This window comes from Leptonotus elevatus, chromosome 2, assembly GCF_054856555.1.
Source record: "Leptonotus elevatus isolate MCC_2025b chromosome 2, RoL_Lele_1.0, whole genome shotgun sequence".
Taxonomy (NCBI): Eukaryota; Metazoa; Chordata; class Actinopteri; order Syngnathiformes; family Syngnathidae; genus Leptonotus; species Leptonotus elevatus.
The window spans coordinates 15,369,021-15,390,731 of NC_141240.1; the positions used below are offsets into that span (position 1 = coordinate 15,369,021).

Here is a 21,711-nt window from a genome sequence, read left to right on the forward strand (position 1 = left end):
CACTGTTGTCTTTCTTTGGGCCCATGGCGAAAAAAACTATCGTGGAAAAATCAAAATGCACTCGCGAGTATGGAGCACCTCCGGGAGTATTCACGATCTGACTGGAAATCATCGTCTCAACTACCGCAACGTGAGCATTCGGCATTGCTCGGCTTTGCTCAGCTTCACTCAGCTACTCAAGGTATGTTCGGCTTAGCTTGCTTTGCTTGGGTGTTCGAACTCCGAAAACGAGTTCAAATTCCTAGGCATTTTTTACTCTGATTTTTGGGTTGAAGTCCGAATTGTACGAGTTGCGAGACGTTCATACTCCGAGGTTCCACTGTATATACAGTGTGTTTTACAATAATACTTAACTATAATTATAATTTCATAAGTACCTGTAGCTAAAAAGTGAAGCGTGGAGAGTCTCTGCCGCCATCAAGCTGTACCAATACAGTACTGCATACTCATGGTTTGGCAGATTTTTTTCAATGCATTTGCAATGGACACCAATTACAGTATACTCATATTTTTGCTATTCGTGGGTTGGCCCCACCCCGCAAATAGCAGGGGTGCACTGTATACATTTTGCAGGAAATAGTAAATGTCAGAAAGAAGCAGCCAGAGGGGTGTGACGGACAGAACGTCTTTGAACCTTATATTCAACGTGTCAAAGCGCGTGAATAGCGCACATAGAAAACAAATGTACTGTAAGCTGGTGCATACCGAGAAAAAGTGCAGAGAAAAAGTAATAGGCCTATAGAAAACTGTTCCTGTAAAAGTGGCTAGCTGTACTATTTGTATCATTGCAAAATAAAAATAAATATCGGAAGGTCTCTTCAAGTGTTGCAACCAGAAGCACATACTGAATAGTAGTTAGTCTCGTTAGCTTAGCTGGCTAAGATTGCTAGCAATAACAGCTGTTCTGTGCTGCGTCGTGAGGAGCCAGTTTGCATTACTGGGGTGTGGCTCAGCGACAAGGTTTACAGCCTTTTTGCAAACGATTGTTCTCTGTCGGGTTATTCTACAGAGACAGAGAGGCAGAGACAGAGACACAGAGACAGAGAGAGAGAGAGAGAGAGAGAGAGAGAGGGGGGGGGGGGAAAGAGAGCGTGTGTGTGTGCGTGCGTGCGTGTGTCTCAATGGACATACATCTGTGCACAGAATACAACTGAGAGCAGACATGCAGTGACCGATAAGACATGGTGGAATAAATCATTGAAGTCGGAGGGGACCTTTTTAGTTTAATGTAAGGCCAGGCCAAAATAAATGTCTCCCTTCTGTGATGGAAGCATCGCTGTGTTTGTGCGTGTGTTTGTGTGGGTTAAAATATGAAACAAGTTTCTTTATTATTCAGATTCTCTCTTAATTTAACTACTTGTGCTACAATTGTAGCAATGCAGAATATGCACACATTAGTGGTAAGCTTGTTAACAGACATTTCTAATTTTAAAAAGTCATGTGGCTATCAAACTGCCTTGTAATAAGAACAGCCTCAATCATTGCCATTGCAACCAGTCATCTTTTCCTCATAAAACATCGATGAAGAGTACAAGAATACGTCGTGTGGTTAAACACATGCACCTAGAAAACTACTCTCTTCTGTGCCTTTTGTTAATATTATCAACTCTTTAAATTATTACAACATATTACGATGTATTTTATTATTGTATTTTTTTGTTCCTGCAATGCAAGACTCACTCTACTGAATCAAAGATGAATTATCAAAGTTCCTAACAACACATGAAGTGAATTTATTATGTACAGTATTTATCACAATGGTGCGTTCATTGGCCATTCCATTGCCCTATTTTCTTCCTCCTCTCTTCACTTGGAGAATTTTCTCCTTTGTGAGCCATTGAGTGTCGGCAAATGCTGTTTTGTTCCTCTACGTGCAAGCGAACGTGATGGAATTTACATCCATTGGAGATTCGCTATAGGGTTTAATTAGCATTCAGTAAAGCTTCTGGTGAAAGAAGAACATGTTGGATTTAGTAATTTAGTACGTGTGTGTGTGTGAGTGTGTGTATGTGTGATTAGCTGAAGTCAAGAGGCAAAGGAAAATAGGCTGACAAAAGGCTGAGTTTTCTCTCTCTCTCTCTCTCTTTCACTCACTCACTCACTCCCTTCCTCCATCTTACTGCTCACTTCTTGAACCTAGCAGTGTGAAGCTCTCATGATAGTAATGTGTACTGTAGTTGACACTAGTCAGGCATCTGTTATTTTTAAACACATCATGTCTGTTTGTTTTATAATGTGCGTCAGTGTCAGGCGCCATGTGACTTGGCAAGTGTGTTCCCAGAACAAGACAGAATCTCCTTGCGGACGCCTGACATCATTTCCTGTCCCACTCACACACTGCTCTCATTCCCACAGACAGACGCACACATCTGGACACATACATACCGTAATTTTCCCCCTTTTTGTTAAGGTTTATCACAGTTCTGTCTGTCTCTTTAAGTCCATTTTGGATAAATAGGGAAAGAATGCAGCCTACTTTAGCAGTAGCCTAAAAGCAAGATTGCTGCTTACACTTTCCACTCACAAGATTATGTACAAATGCAAGACAGAATTAAACACTATATTTATTGCTGTTGTTTTAGTATGACACAATGCAGTTTTAAAGCACTGCAAACTACAACCACTATAATTAAAAGTAGAAGTAAAATTCTACAAAATATAATTTTCATAAATGTTTTTAAATATAATTTTTACTTATGCTCAGAGTTCAACCAAGATGCCATTTTATGCTTGTGCAAAACTGACTAGCATGAGTCACCTACCTTTAGCAAATTCTAAACTCTAGGAAATTATGCAAGAGGTGAGGTGAGGTCCCTGTGCCCAGGATCAAACGTTGGTATTTTCCCGTCTGTATTTTATGTTTGTGAGTAGCAGTAACAGTTGACTAAGTTTACATGCAGTCATTATTTGGGTTACGGTCATAATTCCGGTTTCTGAATAACCCGTTTACATGCGTGAGCGGACAGAGTTATTCCTATGCTAATGACCATTGTAATTAGTTGGAATATCCAGATCGAAATTGTGACGCACGGCCAAAGTTATTACGCAAATAGATGACTTTTCCACTTTTAACTTTCTAAGGTCAAATAAAGTCATTATATTCATGTCACTCACTACTAATAAAGTAGTTGGTTTCCTCCTTGTTCCAAAAGTATGGTTCTTTGCTGCGTCGCCATGTTTGTTTACTTCTGCTTGAATATTTCTGATGGGTTGCACTCCTGAAGCACAAATTTACAGTATATACACGTATATGTGTGTATAACGCAGTGGAGACGGAAAATAACTTGAAAACACCGCAGAGAAATCAATATATTCAAGTAACATTCGTTTAGCGAGTGAGACGGCTCTGCGCATACATAGTTCCTGTACTCAAAAGACAAAAGGGGCTTTTCCACCGCTGGAACTTTTGGAGAACTTTTCAATTTAATTACCCCGGTAATTGGTGGAAAAATGCGCAAACTGAATTTTAACAAGGTAAAATTCAGTTTGCGCATTTTTCCACCAACAACAATTTCCGGGGTAATTAAATTCCCCAGGGGGCATCCGAGTACTATCTCAGCAGCAGGGTCTTGTTGAGCCGGGCTGGAACTTTGAGGGGGCGGGCTGCACTTATGGAGGACCAAAACTGCCAAAATTTAAAATAAATGAATAAATAAATAAATAAATGACTAAAAGTGAAAAAAAATAAACGGATATAAAAAATAAAATAAAAATAAATAAAAAATATAATTAAATAAATGGAAATAAAAATAACAAAAAATACATATATGCATAAATTAAAAAAAAAGTAAAAATAAAAAAAAATAAAAAACGAGATTCCAAAAATTAAAATAAATATAAAAATAGTCGAAATAAATACAAAAATAAATAAATAAATAAATAATAATAAATAGAATTAAATATCAATGAATAAATAAAAACGCTCTGCTTTCACATTTATTTATTTCATGCTGCAGACGCTCTGCCAGGACCAAATGTTATTCAAATGAGAGGGCGGTCCTAAGCGTGTCTTGGGTTGGACTCTGCCGTTGCAAACTAACTTTCATTGGTCTAGTGAGCGGCTCGGTGAACAAGGAAGTCTTGCTGGCTTACATGGAGAGCTCCAGCAATGGACTTCTACCACCCAAGACACACTTAAGACCGCCTCCTCATTTGAATAAAAAATTTGAATTATATTTTTATATCCGTTTTTAATTTTCACTTTTAGTCATTTGTTTATTTATTTAGTCATTTATTTATTTTGAATTTTGGCCGTTTTGATCCTCCATATATATGCCCTGACCAAGGCTGATTGGATGGTCAATTTCGGGGTGGTGTTGTTTTTACATCGGCCGGGCTCATGAAACTCATACGTCATCAAACTCATTTGAATTAATTACCGAGAACAAATTCTAAATTCCCTGTGGAACTTTGACAACCAAGAACTCCTGTTACGCAGGACTCAAAGATCCTGGGCTTGTTGGTGGAAAAGCAGCTAAAGATACCTTGCGAACACAGCATTCAAATCAATGCCCCGTTCAATCCAGATACTCCAAATGCATTTATGTGAGCAAGAATACAGATTACGAAAAGAGTAAGCCAGAGGTCTTATTCGGGTTTATGCGCGTGTTTAATAACCTTTCAAAACCTGACTATTGCCAATATTCGGGTTTTGACTGACTGCATATAAACGTGGTCAATAATTTCCATCTGCTGCCTTCTTCCTTTCACATCGTCCTCTGCTATAGCACATCTCTTATGTGCCACAGTGTGGTCAGCATCATAAAATCATTATTAACTGTGTGTAACATTAGGTAACACCGCATTTTAATATTATTTATTTAACTGTTATAAAAGTGTCAATTGAAATTAGGTAATTATACACCAGGCAACTACTCCAGGCAATATTCTGCTCAAAACAACACAGACTGAAATAATCACATTCAAAGAGAGATATTCTCCAGTCCTATTAAAACTATCAAGGACGTTTAGTTTTTCCTTTATGTGTAGGTGTACCTAACTAACGTAGGGTCCGACAATAACTGTGTAACTGAGCTATTGTGGCACTGTCGGGCCACCACTTGCTGTATCTTACAGATGCTGCCATGACTGGGCTAGTACAAATGTCATGAATAAATATGATGGAATTCAACAAACACCTTGCGGTTTGCCCTAAATCTGTGGTGTCAAAGTCCGGTCGGGGGCCTGAGTCCTGCATGTTTTAGAGCTTTCCCACGTTCAACACAGCTGATTCATATGTAAGCTCATCAGCAAGCTTTGCGGGTAAAAGGAGCCTGATAATGATCCTGATCATTGAATCAGGTGTGTTGGAGTAGAGAAACCTTGAAAACATGCAGGACTTTGACATCTGTGCCCTAAATAGTTTGAGTTGTATTGATCAAACCATTTTAACGCACTGTGCATGTGCAAATTCATGTGTATTTTTCGTGCATGTCAGGTTAAAAGACCTCAACCATAGACAGAATTAGATACAAACAATAAATTGAACTAAGTTGTAACTGAACAGCCTCAGCGATTATGTTTTTACTCGGTGGGTGTTTGCATGCTTACCAATGCAGGAAGTAAAACGTCAACGTCCGTGTCAAACCTCACATCACTCTTGACAATAGGAAATATGGTTCAAGTCGATACTGGATTGCCTCTATTAGCAGCTCTTAAAATAGTAATTTATGACTTGATGTACAGAGAATTTCATGGCCTCGCATACCCAGTTGGGATGTAGCAAAACATGGACAGAATTGTGAGTATTCATCACATTCCGTCATCTTTCTACATCCTATCCAAAGATAGATAGATCAGCGCTTGTCCCGGGAACAGCTGTCGTGCCAGCGTCTCACTCTCTCTTTCACACATAATGGTTTTATACTGTATATATAGGCTTGCAGCAGATTAGTCATGATGTAACATCCTCTAAATGGGCATCCAGAGGACTGGGTTAGGCGGATGTCAAAAAGGTCAACTACCGTCACCACGGAACATAAACACCAGGGTCGCCCATGAAACCTGCCTTTAGATCCAATAGTAGATTTTTGTGTATCGAAATCGACTGTGCAAATGTTGGGCAGATTTTAAATTGCACTGGCCTTGACGTCTTTATGTTAATAGCAGGTGCAACTTCCAAATGTTTCTCTATTGGATGGAATTACTGATGAAAATGATCAGTTCCAAGGACAAAGTGTTGCATCATAACACCTGAATGAATTGTGCAGGAAATCCTAACCAGTTATATTGAACAAAAACAAGTAATTGTGTAGTCGTAGAGTTGTGAGTACTGAATAAGTGGCCATACATATTATTTGCATAAGACAACAAAACAAAAACTGACGGTTGCCTTAAAAATTAACAACAAATTTTCTTGTTAACGTTCTGCTCTTTTATTAACAGCAAAATTGTACTCTGCAGCCAGGACAGAGTTGTGCATGGCAATGTGCACATCCATTTCTGGTTCTATGGTTTTCATCATAGTTCTCCTCTTTGCCATCACTAGTACCCACAGGGAAGTGTTTCAGTATCACACAAATTGTGGTCAATGATAAAGAGGGGGGAGAGAAGGGGGACTTTATATGCTCACTGAGCTTAGTTTCCAAATAGTTGATATCCTGCTTCACTACCAAGACATTCCAATCCCAATGTGTTTGAATTCCAAATTGTGTAACCTTCGAAGGCTTGTAGTGTTATTATAATGTAACGATTGGGCTTCGTGAATTGTTTGCTAATTGTGCAATTGGTCGCAAAAGTGTAACCTGGCTCTGCATGCTGAATTATTGCGGTATTTGTGCGGTAACTCCAGAGAATACATTTTGTACCAAGCCCGCGGATTTTCAACGACCCGAACCTGGTTCAGACCAATGCGGATATGCAGTTGTGACGAAACCAGAAAGCGCCGATGCCATGGGGAACAAACAAACCTAACATGGATGAATGGACGCTGCAATTAATTCTGTTCTCGCAAAATTACTCACAGTTTCCTTGTTAAATGTTGAACAGCGAGAGGCGCTTCGTGCATTTTTAGCTGGTAAAGATGATTGTGCTCTTATTTTGTATCAAATGTTGCTTGTCTGTGTTGTTTAGTACCGGTACTGTACACTGCATTTGAAAGAGATGTTGAAATATATGGAATGAAAATAAGGGCGGCTCACATCGTTTTCATATTTAAAAAAAAAAACATTGAAGTGAACAGCTAGTTGAGGTTTGAACGACAAACAACTTTAGATTATTTATAGCACAAAAACAACAATGATGTGGCTCATGCTGGAAACAGAGGTACACAAACAGAAACCAAGGGAAAATATGTACACTGTCAGACCGTCAAAAACTAAAAATATCTCACATCATCCTCCAAGCTGTCATTATTTCACATGGATCATTAATTTTTCATCATTTTTTCAGGGCGAGGCCTACACTTAAGACCTCTTGGGTTTTTGTGGTAGAATGTTGATGGGGGTTTTTTGTCAGCTCAATCAATTTTCCTCCACGCAACACATTAACGCTTCAAGCCACATTTTTTGACAACATCCTAAGATCCTATCCTTTGCCATCCCCCAAGATGTGTGTGCGTGCGTGTGTGCGTGCGCGCGCGCGCTATCAAGTAGTGCATCCAAGCATAAGCAGTAGTTAAGCCAATTTGGTAAAGCCGATCAGCCCAGTTTTGTGGAGCTCAAGAAGTCAAGGTCTAGATGTCACAACTAAGCAAAATGCTGACTGGATAACAGCACCAACGTTAAATGAATATTTACTTTATATTGGGAAGCACATCCAATAAGAATGCAGGAGGGAATTGTCCAAAAAGTAAAACACTATGTCAAAATGGTACCGTTGGCCTCCACTAAGGCTACGTTCACTCTGCAGGGCGTGATTGTCCAATTCGGATTTTTTGTCAAATCCGATTTTTTTATGTACCGTTCACATCACAAAAACAAATGCGACATCTAATGTGAACGCAATGCGCCCGTGATGCGACTCGCATGCGCAAAGAGCACACGTCAAGTGACGTACACCTAAAATAACAACGTTGCGGTGTTCACGGAAGTAAATATTGTCCCGACTCGCAACGTTTTGCCGCCAGCCAAGCTACTGAGGCAAGCGAATTTTATCTGTGTCATATGCAAATTTAGCTGTGCCAACGCACGCTACAGAGTGGTGGACTGGTGGACTCGTTTTGCGGACGTGTTCGGAGTTCGATTCATGTGTCTTGTCTGCAGACATTATGCAAATTCAGCTGTGCGAACGCACGCGCTCCTGCTTGGTGGACTGTTTTCACGGTCGCTCCTGGTTGGCTGCTGTCCTCGGCTTCCTCGTGCGTCAGTGTTAAACGTGCTGTTTACAAACAGCAACAGAAATCCGTCTGACATTTTTTTTTCCATCTCATGTCTCCAGAGTAGCGAGGTTAGAAGAGGTAATTTGGGGGAAATAAGGGGACAAGATGTCTTCGCCGTTCGTGATGAACCGTCTGCAGGGCTGAATTTCTACTGTCACCACACATGTCAACTTTATGCTTCATGTTTCAAGTGTGATTAAATTAAAGACAAATAAAAATGTAACAGATGTGTCAGTAGTCTCCCTTCCAAGGACTCTCTCCCGCCCGCGCAGAGCGCATATTAGGCTTTTGATGACGTATGAATCGGACGCGTGCAGATGAGCGTTACAGTGCAGACGCATCGCATACATATCTGATTTATATCGACATAAAGAAAGAGGCCATGGTCGGGTGTGAAAAATCGGAATTGAGCTGCAGTGTGAACGCAGCCTTACTCGCAGTTTGGTGCCCGCGCATTTGCATTATGAAGCGCGACAATTTCAGCCCGTAATGGACTGGCTGAAATTGGGCAACTCCCAAAATTCATGATGGCCAAAACGGCCATGCACAAAATGCAATTCCCATGTTTAAGGTATTTAGGTTAGACAAAAAAAAAAAGAAGTCAATTTGGAGGACCATAGCCACATTTGGAACTATTTACAAATGATACTGTGTTGGTGGGATTACCTCTCCCAGTCCGGATCGAAATACAGTAAATGCTATATATGCCTATTGCCGAATGAAAATGCATCGTAAGGCATCAAGGAGGCTTAGACAAAGAAGAATGGAGGTAGTAATAAAGCATTTTGAAGAAAGAAATTAAACATATCTTGTAAATTGGATGAGAAGTGATTATCTCTTATGTCGAACACTACATAAGAAAAGTCAGAGGCAATTTATTCAATATTAAATAATTTTAATAGATTTTACTTGACTCCACTAAGACTTTTTCTCAATGATGATTTGTGTGGGAAATGTGGAGATGAAAGGTGCACACTTATTCATGCATTATGAGAGTGTTCTAAAGTACGCCCCTTAAGGGAGAATCTTATAGATGATAATGGAAACTGGTTGAATTGTGATCTTCCTAAATCACCAAGGCTATGTCTTCTTGAAGACAGAATCACGATAGCCCATTCCAACTAATCTGCATTTACAAAACCTACATACCCTCCACTCTGCCTGAATTAATGTACAGCCCATTTATTGTGTAAAACACAGGACTGCCTTTTTGCTTGTCCAATTTTTTAGGTGCTTGTTGTTTTTATTGCGATTCTGTATGTATAACTTTGTTCTTGCTGATGTTATTGTTTTTGCTGTGTTAATTCAATAAAAACGTTGAATAAAAAAAAACAAGTAAGTTAGTAAATCAAGTAATTCCTATTGTTGATGGGCATTCTGCCAATTATCTTATCGGATCATTTTGCAGTAGTTGTTGCCAGTTTTCCAGTTACAGTGTCAGCGATGAGAGGCAAGAGTGTCGGTCTGTAGGCAAATGACAACACTACCTTAAGTGTGAGTAAGCGCGTGCACGCACACACAGCACACCCGCACCCAGACAGACACGCACACAACACAATGGTGTAACTTGACCCCCGCCAGCGTTTGCCCCTGGCAGCAAGGCGACAATCATTCATGTGTTGTTGAGGGACACACAGCGACGTTATCTCCCACCAGTGTCGTTTTTCACCCATGATGTGTAATTTCTACTGCAGCCAAATGCTGCTTTCACTGAAGCTGTCTACATGAACATGTCATAAACAACTCTTTTTTTTTTTTACAGCAATAGTTCCCACACACCCACGTCTTCATATTTTTTACACACTTTCACAGGGTGTTAATGTGGGACCGCTGTAACATCTAACCGAACGGCCAGTGCAGCCAAACAGAAGAAGTTAATTTGAGAAAAAGGCACAATAAGAACAATGGTAAATTGTGGAACATTTTAATCATACACTGAGAAAGTATTTATCATGGCCACAGTTTAAAAAAAAACGTTTGTTTTACTGTTTTGCATGTTGTTGCATACACATGAAAAGCTAAATCACTCAGTCGCTTATACATACATGCTCATCCATAATATAATTTTTATGGTCATGGCATGAATAATTCTCTCTTTCTATAGTATCTTTCAATTTAAACCATTTCAATTCAAATTCAAGTCGAATCTTATTTCAAATCAACTCCATTAAAGTCACATAATCTCTCTTGAATTATCACTTGTCCTCTTTTCACTCCCCCCTCCCTGCTTCATCTCTCACTGAGTGGCTCATTTGAATTTTCAAACAGTCACCAGTCGCCCGTTGCTTTTTTTTCCTCTTTTTTTTTTTTCACACACACACAGGATGTACGCTCATCCCTTCCACTTCCTCTTTCCATCCTTCCTTCTTTCAGGACAACCAGATGGTGAGACAGCAGCTGAGCCGCAGACAGAAAAGGCAAGTGTGCGTGGGGGGGGGGGGGGGGTGCTGACGTGATATCACACAAACACACATATAGCCTACACGCACACACACACACACACACGCAACTATCTATTAGGGTATAACACTTTCTTTGTTCTCCATTTCATGGAAAATATTGGGGGGAATCTGATCATGTCCACATTCCAGAGACAGATGGACAGAAACACATACAAACAGACACAAACACATATCTTTGTGCTGTACTGTGAGCAAATGTTGGTCTTAATGTGTGGTTTGATTCAATCTATAAATCTGTGTGTATGCGTGTGCATGTCATTGAGGTCAGTTTCACAAACGAGTGCGGTTCACTTTCCCTAAGGCAGCTTGACAATCAAAGTAATTTTAAAGGAGGTTTTGAAGCCTGACCTCACCACAGTCTTTTAGACTGTGGAAGAACTAGGTCATCCATGACCAAGGTTATTTGAGGAAAATAAAATACATTATAGTTTGTGAACAAGTTGTATGTACCTTGGGTGTTTGCTATGCTTGATGGGTTATCAAATCAACAGTCATCCAAGTTCATATCTTAATTTCATGTAGGTGGACAATAGTTCTGAGCTACAAGACTTCATTTGGGGAGCAGCTTTTAAGTAGGGATGTTCCGATCCACTTTTTTCATTACCGATTCGATACCGATACCTTGGGTTCAGTATCTGCCGATACCAATCCGATCCATACTAAATTGTCTATGCACATAATTAATTACATTATTTGTTGTCTCGCACAACTCTGTTGCTGCTTCCCACACCGCGGCAGCAGCGAGGCAGGCCCCGATCGGGTGGCGGTGGACCTTTGCGAGAGAAAGAGCGGAGGTCCCCGCTTGGCCGGCGGTGAGACCAACCAGCCCCCGCTCTCTCTCGCGGAGGTCCCCGACGGCGGCGAGGCGGCGAGCCTGTGCCCAATATCTGGGCCGATACCCGATCCACATATCGGATCGGAGCATCCCTACTTTTAAGGCCTTGTTTCAACTTTCAACCAAACAGTTTGAACATTTGATTCTGTCTGACAACCAATCGTGCATTGTCAAAAATTGTGAAGGATAACTTGTATTGCTGATATGGACTGGAACACTACTGGGTAGCATTTAGTTAAGGGACCAAAAACGGTGGTAACTTTAGGGTGGAGCTTGGTGGTGGAGCTGTCTTTGGTTGAAATGTCACGTTACTGCGATAAAAAAAATGTAATGGGAAGAATGACACCTTTCCCCCAAAAAAACTTAAAACGCCACATCAACGGCAGTCTCTTCAAAAACCTAAACACAAAGTGTGCAGCTCTTTCTGTTGTACACACGAAAAACTGTTGAGTCAAAAAGACAACAAAAAAACAATTTGGGTCAAAAATGGGTCAAATGGGTTGAATTATACAAAACGACTCAAATTGTTGGGTTATTTAGTAAAAAACAACCCAATTCTTAGGGTCAAAATGATCCAAGTAGTGGAAAATAGAGTGTGTCTATTAACTGTCTATCTCACGTGACTTTCAAGTGTTCAGCAGCTAAATATACCAGGAGAGAGTTTGGAAGCAAACGCTTACTTTGACGTCTTGCTCCAGTGTCCGGATCAGTTCGCCATCCACTTGCCCCGTTTGGGCCACCCGGATGGAGCGCCGCTCAGACTTCCTCAGCCGGTACTGCAAAATGCGGCAGGTCTTGTTTGCCTGGCAATTAAAGACACACACAGGATCAATACATTTTTGTAACAGAAAATGTTAAAAAGGACTATTTGAAGTGGAACTTTGTTATGACACAATGAAGGACAACTTGAATGCAGCCAACTACCGATAATTCTGATCTGAGGTTGTACAACTTTTAAACTCAAACAAGAAATAAACTTTTAAAGTCGAAAAAGTGCCTCTGTCTTTCGTAACTGTACTTTAGAGGCATTTTTCCCCCACTGAAAAACTTGAACCCGAATTAGAGGTTCCACCACATGGCTTAAAAGCATTCTGCAGCACTCTGATTCACCCCTGTTTTTTTTCTCAAACTAAGTGAACAAAGAAAATGAGGTTGAGTGAGAGGCTGAGCTCTCATTTAGTCATGCCTGCCCGCACACACATAGGCACACACACATACCTGCTCCAGCTGTTGCCGCAGTTCTTGCAGCTGGTAGACGTCATCCTCCATGTACATGTCCCTCATCTCCAGCATCTCAGATCTCAACTCTTCCATCTCATCCTGGAAACAGAACGGAATACACGAGAGTGAATCAGAAAACCCTTTTCCACTAATCAGGCTCACAATTGATCTGTAAGTGAATGCCAGCTAATTTTGGGCAATCAGAGGGCACATATAGACAAAGAACCATTCCTACTCACATTTACAAGCAATTTAGTAGTCTGGGTTTACACTACGAGGCACAACATTTTACTGTGAGGTCGATATATTAACCAAATACTCCACAGTGCAACCAATAGCAAATCATTGTAGGGGAAAAGTTATCAGTCTAAAATTCTTATTTAAAAAGAAAACCACAAAATCAGCCTGCTTGAATAATTTCCATAATCACTGCCTCTTGACATTAGCTAACATGCCTTCCTCGTGATCACCAATTATCAGGATGACTCTTACGACATTACATTTGCAAGTTGAGCCCTTAGACGAACGATGTAATGTCATTTTCAGTCGACAGCAAGGAGCAAAATGGCTGCCCCCTGAGATGGATAAAAATTGGTGGATTTTACTGTTTACTGACCCAGGAAACCAAAAAAAACCAAGTTAATAAAAGCTATTCTTTGTTGTGAGTTGATCTATATTTTTAATTTTGTTCTTTAATGTTAAAAAGGATACAGTGTTATACAGAGGTGTACAATATTATAGACAATACTATATAGAGTTGTGGTGGAGAGAAAACTTATTCCTGTGGGGGGAGGGGGGATGAAAGAAAATAATTGAGAAGCACTGACATAATATGAAATAAATTATTCATTTCAGTGGAGAAGCATAAATCAAATCAGGTCACTGTGTTTAAAATTGCGTGCCTGGCTCCGACAGAGATTGGATCAGTTGTGTTTGTGGGACACCGTTAGGCAAGTAGAGTGATTACCAGTGTGTCTGTGTGTGTGCATGTGCGTGCGTGCGTGTGTGTGTGTGAAGCCAAAAAAAGGATGATTGGCTGCAGTAGTAAATAGTGTTGTCATCATTTACTACACTGGAAAATGTGGGTCAGCAGCTACTGCTTAAATTCAACCGTTGCAACAAAAAATCTCTGTACGTGTATAATAAGATGTAAAGAAAGGCCAGCTGTGGACAGGGTGTGTCCGCACTTTTGGAATACAAACACTGAAGTTGAGGGAACATAGGTCATCACCAATAAAGTGTCATATGGTAACAGATACCTTGGAGTCAAGGGAGACACATTTGATCTGAAAGGAACCCGAGGGCAGCTAAAAAGCTAACTACCGGAGCAAAGTGCAGACGTGAAGTTTTGATACTGCTGCTTCCAAAGCAAAGGCACAGTACGGTACGCGTGTGTTAGTTGTACTACTATTGTCATTATTAGCCTCAGGCTTTTTGTGCTGCATATCTAAAACTGGAGAGAGGAATAAGTCACTATCATATCAAATGAATAATTAAACCCAGGAATATGAAAACATACTAGTATCTAACTTCCTTGCAGGAGGTTACTATTGAGAGAAGATAGCGGTGCAATTGTGAATCAATTGGCGCCACACGGACTAGAGTAGAGCGCAACACATTTGTAAAGAACAGAGAGGAAGAAGTGAATTAAAGGCCAAAACAGGAAATAGTAGCCCAAAAAGGCAGGAAAGGTGGGGAATAGGAAGGATAAACGCTAACGGAAAGGGGAAAAGGTGGAGAAAACAGAGCATGAAACACGTGCAGACAGTGAGGCGGAGAAAACACGACCGCAGAGGACGAAGATGTGAGGTCACGGAGCTGGGGAACACAAGTTAATGTGCTGAGAGAAAAATGCTCCACTGACCCGCTTTTCACAGCTAACGAGGAAGAACAACAGGGAGGAGGTTTTCTCAGTCATGTGATCAGCGAGCAAGTCAGGAGAAGGAAATGAGCCAATCAAAGACCAGATTGCAGTCTCATTGTCAAAATTAGAGCTGAGCAACATTTGGAAATCATGCTTGTAGAGCAGAGTTTCCCAAGCTAAGGATTGCATGTGTTTTATCTCCAAGTATTTTCTAGATACGTTTTAAAACCAAAGGGGAAATATTATTCGCATATGCAGTACACTGCAAAAGGAACCAATTCACGATCGAGTAAGCGGGAGACATAATGGCATTTTAGAGGAAAATAATGTTTATTATGTGAAAATGTAGAAAAGACCATTTAACCTAAATTGTCTTTGTTGCTTGTTGTTAACTTTCATCATTTTTTAGAAGAATCTTCACAACAAAAATGTTTAAGAGGGGGAGGTGAGGATGATGGTAATATTGCACATACATGTATATACTGAGATTTATTTTTATAATGGAATTTACCATATTTAATTGCATCTATAAATAAACAGGACTATATTTATCATGGGAGAGCAATGCATGTCTGAAATACTTCTATCCAAGTCCTCTGTATGTGGTTTTCATGCTCTGTTCATTTGCACCAAGCACGTATTTCACACAGCTGCAACAACAGCTACCATTTGGAATTTTTTTTTTTGAGGGGGGGTTACTGTGATCACATGTAATCACATATGCATTCCAAGATCTAGTTTGGCTTTTAGAAAGCTGAGCAACCATTAATTATTTTGCAAGAATGGAAATTTAATTCTGTAGTTATGTTCATGTGATTTTGTTGTTATAGCCAAATTGTGTATGCTACGTAATTGTGTCGATTCTAAAACAACCTGCTGTGCTAGCGGACGTTAACGCCCTTATAAGTGTTAATATTTCTTGCCATTGACAAATCCTTCGGCGCTCTCCGCCATGTTGAAACTTGAATAGTTCTCTCAACTCGAAAACTCGGGTATCGAAATAAATTCCCAATTGTCCAGTAGAAAATAGAACATAAGGGAGTGTTCACGTGCAATTTTTTACTCAACATGTGGTATTTACCATCATTTCGATACCACATGACGGCAGCAATCAGTCCTGTTACTACATCTCCTCTAGCCTCACGATTCACAAGTGAGTGACAACAAACTAACGTTACATGTGGTATATCCTGTCTCGACACTTTTTTTTTCTTTTTAAATATATTTTTCATAGAATTTCTGGAAAACTTCTTGGGTGGTGGCCAATTTACTTGGGTGGCCCACCCAAGTATTAACATGGTGTGGGAAACACTGTGCTATAAATAACTTATAGTAGTTAAAAGCCATGTACAACAAGTTTTAGATAATGTGTTGCTTGTGTATAAGTTTCAAGATAGTTTCAACTGTATCATAGTAATTTGCATCAATTAAACAAATATTTAATAATTATTATTTCTAATGGGATTTATAAATGATCTCTATGCATGAATTCCTGTTTCAATGCCAGTACTACAAGTACATGAGGAGACTAATTATTCCTGAAAAGGTTAGCGTAGGTCTACATACATTAGATGTAGCTCAACTTCTACATGATATGTTACTTCTTTAGACAGAAAACTAGAGTTGAGACTAAATTAGCGGTATAGAATCCAGTGACGGGAAGATCGGCATCTCAAATCCCAGCTCCGACATGTCTGAGAGCCGTTGAAGTTAATGTGTGTAAGACTGGGTCAACATGAGTGTCTGTGAAGCGTTATGGGCACTGTAATGGTGTAGTTTAAGCCCTATGCACTCCATTTACGATTTAACTGACTGAATTATGATTATGCCAATCAAAATTTGGCATGGTGTAAATGCTATGATGCATTTAAAACTATATGACTTACCATACAATCTACAAGAAAAAATCAACTTTAAAAAAAAAAGAAGAAAAAAAATCAACCACACTCTCTCCCATTAGATACAAAATTAAAATGGTAACATAAAAGCACTGTTGCCATGCCATTACATCTGTGGATGAGTCAATCACCTTCCCCAATCAGACACAGCAGGATCATTGTTGTGTCTCAACTTTTTAACTATGATAAAATGAGGAGACCACTGCAAAGTACTGATGTTGGATTTTTGACATTGTTGATGTCTGGTAACTTCGGACAGCTGTTGAATGAGACTGCACATAAGCATGATTCCTTTAAAATGTTATTACAGTATGAGTAAATTTTACTTTAAATTTGATGCTTGATTTAAGATCTAATGCTGATGAAATAACATAGCCTATAATCCAGTGGAAATTAAGATGTGGGGCCAATCGCTACTTTTGAAGGCCAACAGATTAGAAATGCTCTTCAGTCTAGATACATTAATACGGTATGCATAGCAGCTCTATATCGACAAGATTTCCTCAAAGCCATGGGACTTGTAATCAATAGCTTTGGGTGCTGTCCAAACAGAACTTGCATGTCTGAGTCAATTGTACCGTAAACCGTAAAAGCACATTAGGGAGATTCCCCGAAAAAGCCATAGTAGCTTTCTGGGTCTCTTGTCACATAAAGACCAATAATATTAAATGGCCAGTGTTATGACATTAATGGGCACTAATATTTCAAGGAGCACCCTTGTGTGGGTCAGGCTCAATGATAATGGAAATTATTCTAAGTAGTATGCTGTATGCAATCAACACAGAGCAATATTGTGATCATCTCTTCAAAAAGATCACGTGTTAACATAAACCTGGGCAGTACATTAAGCAACCCCCAAATCCAGAAACAAACAAACACATTCATATATGTGACTTACTTTGAGGTAATCGTTCTCAGATCTGAGCTCCTCGATTTCCCTCACAAACTCCTCATGCATACCGTCCACAAACTCCTCAGTGAAGTCAGAGAAGGCCAGAGATGTGCTGGCTGGCATCCGGCTGTCCACCGAGGTGACCGAGCGTTCCTCAGCCGGAGAAGCGCTCTCCTCCCCGGCTTCAACGCCAATGGACAGTCGGTCCTGATCGCCCCTCTCCGTGGAGGTTTTATCAGCGGCTAGTCGTCGGCTAGTTCCATTCTCCAGCGTGTTGTCCCCGTCCAGCCCGCCGCCTCGGCTGCTCCTCGACTCGGTGTCACTGCTGGGGGCGTCTGTGGAGAGTTTGTGCTCCTCGGAGGCGCAGTCAGACAATTCGGAGCTGCTGTCGGTGGTGGAAAGCTTCCCAGGGGCGCAACCGGAATCCTTGGACAAGTCGTCCGATCCAATGCTGGCGTCCGACACCCTCCTCCGTGCACTGCTGCTACTTTTGGCCATCTTGGCGGACGAGTTTTTGGATGACGCGTTGGCGGAGGAAGCGGACGACTTGCCCGCCGATTTCACACCACTTTTATCGTCTTTTCCGTCTTTTCCACTTAAACCTCCTATGGGACTCCGCCTGGAAACACGGCTCCCCAGGTGGATTGCTCCCGGCTTCACGCTCAGACTAGGGGCTCCGATACCACCGCGGATCTTCGTGAGGGACCACCCGGGGACATCCTTGGGTCTGGCCGGTGACGGAGCGCGATTGACTTTCTTCTTCCCCCCCTGAGCTAATAGTACAGCAGGCAGCTCCGCGTGCTGCGACTGCCCGCTGTCCAAGCTCTCTCTCCCGCCTCCGCTTTCCATCTTCTGCCGGAGATGGAGTCTCCGTTCCTTAGGCGAGGCGAAGGAGAGGTGAGCCGGGCTGTTGTGGACATCAACCTCCTTTGACTTTGTCATTCATTCCTTATGAACCGAACCCGGAAACAGAAATGAAAGCTCTGGTTGTTGTAGGGTTGTTTTCCACCGTGTGAGGCAGAAGTTCGACTGAAATGAATAAACAACAGCGCGCAGACAAAAGGAGCGAGATCCTCGCTCTGGCTACAATGAAAAGCTCACGCGGTGAAGCGATACAGAAAAATGCATGCGAGAGGATCCGATGAAAAACAAAATGCGCTCTTTAATGTGGTTAGTAATGCTTAAAATGATCCCAAGATTTTGTATTTATATAAAATGATGCATTTCCTATTAAACCCGCAGCGGTTGTCGTCCAACGGCTTCTGCCTTCCAGGTCGAGTTGTGCGTGGAGAGTCGGAGGCGGAGAAGAGAAGTCGTCTTCTCTCCCCGCCCACATAACGGAACGTGGGGCAGGAGGGAAAGACGCTTCTACCACAACAATGTAGCCTATGTCAGGTGAAAAGAACCCCACAACAGGACGTGCTTTATTTAAGAAAAACACAATTCAACATAAAAACAAAAATTCAACCGTCAAATAGTTGCTCATCAGTAAATATTGTTCATCCCATCCAAATCGACAAATTCTTGTTAATTGGCAAATATTTGCAAGAGATGCAAAAAATACTTATGCTTATTAAAATAAAAATAAAAACACTTACTTGTAATTTACATAAACTTGCATGTATTATTATTTTTTACATATGAATAATAATAATAATAAGACAGAGAGGGAGGGAGAGAGAGAGAGAGAGAGAGAGAGAGAGAGAGAGAGAGAGAGAGAGAGAGAGAGAGAGAGAGAGAGAGAGAGAGAGAGAGAGAGAGAGAGAGAGAGAGAGACAAGGATGCACAGCTAACATCCTTTTACATCCGGTGTACCCATGATAAAACTCAATAAAAGTTACGCAACTGCAAGTGGTCATCATCATCATAATCCCTTTTCCATTTGAAATGCAAATACAGCACAGTACTTTCTATGGTGGTGTAATGAGGGCGACTCAATGGACATTTCTGAAGCTCTCTTTCGCCACCTGCAGACGATTATGTGACTCTACACAAAGACTTGGTGATAGATAGATAGATAGATAGATAGATAGATAGATAGATAGATAGATAGATATATAGATAGATAGATAGATAGATAGATAGATAGATAGATAGATAGATAGATAGATAGATAGATAGATAGATAGATAGATAGATAGATAGATAGAAAGGGTAATTGTATATTATTTATAATGTATTTATTTTTTACTACTTATGTACATTTACTTATTTTATTTATGTATGTATTTAACTGTATGTGTTATTTAAGCAACATTATGCACCATTTAGTTGATCAGGAACTTGCCTGTAATTAAAACGTGTTATCTCACTGCTAAGTACATGTCTGCATTACGCCATGATTAATTCAGCTGCTTTCTATTGCAAGAGGTGAGTATGTCACCAGACACCAAACACCAAGCCCATGCAATAACAGTAAAGTGAACTTCTTCTCCAACTTCTGGTTGACAGACTTGCTTCAGCAGTCATTCCAATGGTGATAAACTAATCAGAGATAGAGAAGTGGTCAGTGGGTGTAGTTCTCTTTGTATGACATGTCTTTGATGACACCAATTAAAGTATTGTGACATACCATTCAATATCACAATTTGTGAGCAACAGCCTGCAAGTCTCTATCACTTTTGACTTTTAATCTTGTGTATCATAGAGACCAATAGTGAACGCCGGTCAGCAGTAGCCAAACAGGACAATGAGAAGACATAAGATCAACAAAATACGGAGGTTTCTCAAGCTGGGGTGCACATTTTGATCTTAAACAGGTGTCAACTTTAGGAGCCAACCTGTTTGGGGCAACAACTTAATACTTCAGGTTCCGTTGCTAAAGCAAGGTGTATAGCAGTCGAGCAATCATGTGGTTCACTTAACTCATCATTCCAAGACCTTATTATATGAATGTTTCTCAGTCATATAAGGAGCTTGACCTCAGTACTTTTAGCTTTTGATTGTGTACTGTATGACTACATACAAACTCCAGTACTTTAGCTTAACAGAAATAGTCTGTCATCATCCATTAGTGGTGACTAATTATTACATATGGTGGGTGTAAACATTACTAAAAAATAATAATAATACAGGACCACTTAATTTTCAGTGTGTTTTGTTGGAGGAGGTTTAATAATTGCAACGTCTGTGTCAAGCTCGTGCATGGTGCGCGTGCGAGTATGTGCGCTTGAATGAACTCTTTGTGGTTGTTTTTGTCTTTTGGGATTCTCTCCACACTCAATTGTCATTTTTGTTTTGCTTTGCCTCATGGCAATTTACAACTTTTATGTATCAATTATTCATGCATATCAAAATAATATAATAAATTTTCATTCAAATTGCGGTGATTGAACATCTGCACATTTTCCCTCTGAGTCAGACCCGAGGGGTTCCGAAGCTGTCTATGTGACTCATAGAGAATGCGGCTCCCACAAGATAAATAAGTCTCATGTGGCCTGTTTTTATCTGGAAACACAACTTTGTACTCAGTGCTCCCTCCCTTGGTGGTACAAAAAATTGGCCTACATACTGTATAGTGATAAAAAATGATATAATGAGGGAATTTAGCCTGATTACAGAGATAATACATTTAAAGGAATACTAGGTGCACTCTCGGTTGGGTTAGCGTTAGAGTAAGATAAAGGTACAGGGTAAGGGTTGGATTTCATGGTTACCAGGTGATATAAGGAAAACAATCCTTAAAAGCTTCCGCACATTTGGATTCCATAACAGTATCCTATACAGTGATTCTCAACTGGTGGGTCGAACCCAAAAGTGGGTCGCGGACAACTAGTAAAAAAATACACATATTTTTATTTGGTAGGCATAGGCCTACCAAGTAAGGTAAGCAACAGGAAGTGTCGCTGCCTCGCATTTGGCGTCATTTGGCGGTACATCCAACTAATTTCAAGCAGCTTTTGAAAGTATAATAGTCTATACACGTGTTGTCAAAGGCTGTTGAATGTGTTGTGTTTTTATTTTAAATTGCTCATAGTGTCTATAAAAGTAGGTCGCTAGTCACTAGTAGTTTATATGATTATGGGGTTGGTTGGGTTGTTGGGTTGGGGTCAATTTACGTCACATTTAAAATTCACATTATGGTAAGTCCATTTTCTACTTCTTGTCCCAGCTGACATTGGTTGTAAAGCAGCCAATTAAAGAATGCATATAGACACAAGAACATCATGTTTTTCTGAATTTGAATACACATTTAGTGAATATTCACATCTAGTATCTTCAA

General features: G+C 40.4%; 1 protein-coding gene across 2 annotated transcripts in view; it reads right to left on the reverse strand.

Annotated features, from left to right (window-relative positions):
- The window catches only part of mtcl2 (microtubule crosslinking factor 2), a 63,567-nt gene extending 44,793 nt beyond the window's left edge, over positions 1 to 18,774 (reverse strand). For both annotated transcript variants that reach the window (XM_086068410.1, XM_086068409.1), the window contains exons 1-3: positions 17,496 to 18,774; positions 12,833 to 12,934; positions 12,295 to 12,417 (exon numbers count right to left, since the gene is read on the reverse strand). In XM_086068410.1, coding sequence (XP_085924536.1) covers positions 12,295 to 12,417; positions 12,833 to 12,934; positions 17,496 to 18,431 — 1,161 coding nt within the window. In that variant the 5' untranslated portion in view covers positions 18,432 to 18,774. The remainder of the gene's footprint in view (positions 1 to 12,294; positions 12,418 to 12,832; positions 12,935 to 17,495) is intronic.
- Positions 18,775 to 21,711: the final 2,937 nt, after the last annotated feature.